Source organism: Nicotiana attenuata, unplaced genomic scaffold, assembly GCF_001879085.1.
Source record: "Nicotiana attenuata strain UT unplaced genomic scaffold, NIATTr2, whole genome shotgun sequence".
Classification (NCBI taxonomy): domain Eukaryota; kingdom Viridiplantae; phylum Streptophyta; class Magnoliopsida; order Solanales; family Solanaceae; genus Nicotiana; species Nicotiana attenuata.
In genome coordinates this window covers 1,752-2,787 of record NW_017680051.1, presented here as the reverse complement: position 1 = coordinate 2,787, position 1,036 = coordinate 1,752, and the positions used below count along the sequence as shown (strand labels likewise).

The following is a 1,036-nucleotide window of genomic DNA, read 5'->3' as shown; positions in this document are numbered from 1 at the left end:
GTGTGCCCTGGTGATCTTGTTGGTAACAAGACATTGCAAAAAGTGGGGGTGATTCAAAAAGTAGGCATTGCTCCTTTACATGCGTTGCACCATATTTAGCTAATTTGTCTGCTACATCATTCTGCTCTCTATAGATAACTTGTACAGATGCGCTATCCAGCTGTTGGAGCAAGGACCCGCAATCATCAACAATATTAATACAGCTCATAGCAGGTGATTTTAACATACCAATTATATTCCGTGCATCAGTCTCAATGGTGAGTGGTAAGAGCTTTTGCTTGACAGCAATTTGTAAGCCTTTGAGGAGTGCAAGAAGTTCTATTTGGATAGGGTTGCCTTGATTGACACATCCTGCAAATCGTATGACCGAATTGCTTTGATGATTGCGGATAACTCCACCAATGCCATAAGTGCATAGAGCCGGGCAGCAAGATCCATCAATATTTAATTTGTAACACATATGATCAGGTGGATGCCACTTGATATAGATAGGAGACTTTGACTGCTTCTTATTAGAGTGAGTTGTTAAGAAATAATATTCAGCTACCTTTACTAGTAAGGCAGCCTTATTTAAGTCATTTACTTTATGTTCGTAAACAAACTTATTCCTTTTTATCCAAATTTCCCATAAAGCAAATCGAAGTATAGTTGTTGAAGGGATGTTGTATGGTATAGATGGCAGTGGTGTATGTATAAAATTATATGACCAAGTCATAATGTCATTTTGAGATGCAGATGTTGTGATGGTATGAGGGGTTATTTTAAGATATTTCCAAAGAAGTATTGTATTAGCACAATTGTTGAATAAGTGAGTAATCGTTTCAGTGTCTTGGTGACATTGTGGGATGTTGCTGAGTTTGTAATACCTATACGTGTGAGATACTCAGCTGTTGGGAGTCTATTATGACATAGTAGCCAAACAAAAAAAAAAAAATTATGGGGAATGGGAAGTTTCCAAATCCAATTGAAGGAATGTGGTTGTATTATAGCTGTGGATGTATTAGTAGTGGTTAAACACTTGTACATAGATTTAACT

General features: G+C 37.1%; 1 protein-coding gene across 1 annotated transcript; it reads right to left on the bottom strand.

Moving 5' to 3' along the window:
* Window positions 1-79: 79 nt before the first annotated feature.
* On the bottom strand, window positions 80-460 carry LOC109221814 (the record flags this gene model as incomplete). The annotated part of the gene is made up of 1 exon (XM_019386255.1): window positions 80-460. A coding segment is annotated over exon 1 (381 nt), but the record flags the coding sequence as incomplete, so codon positions are not given.
* Between the last annotated feature and the right edge of the window lie 576 nt (window positions 461-1,036).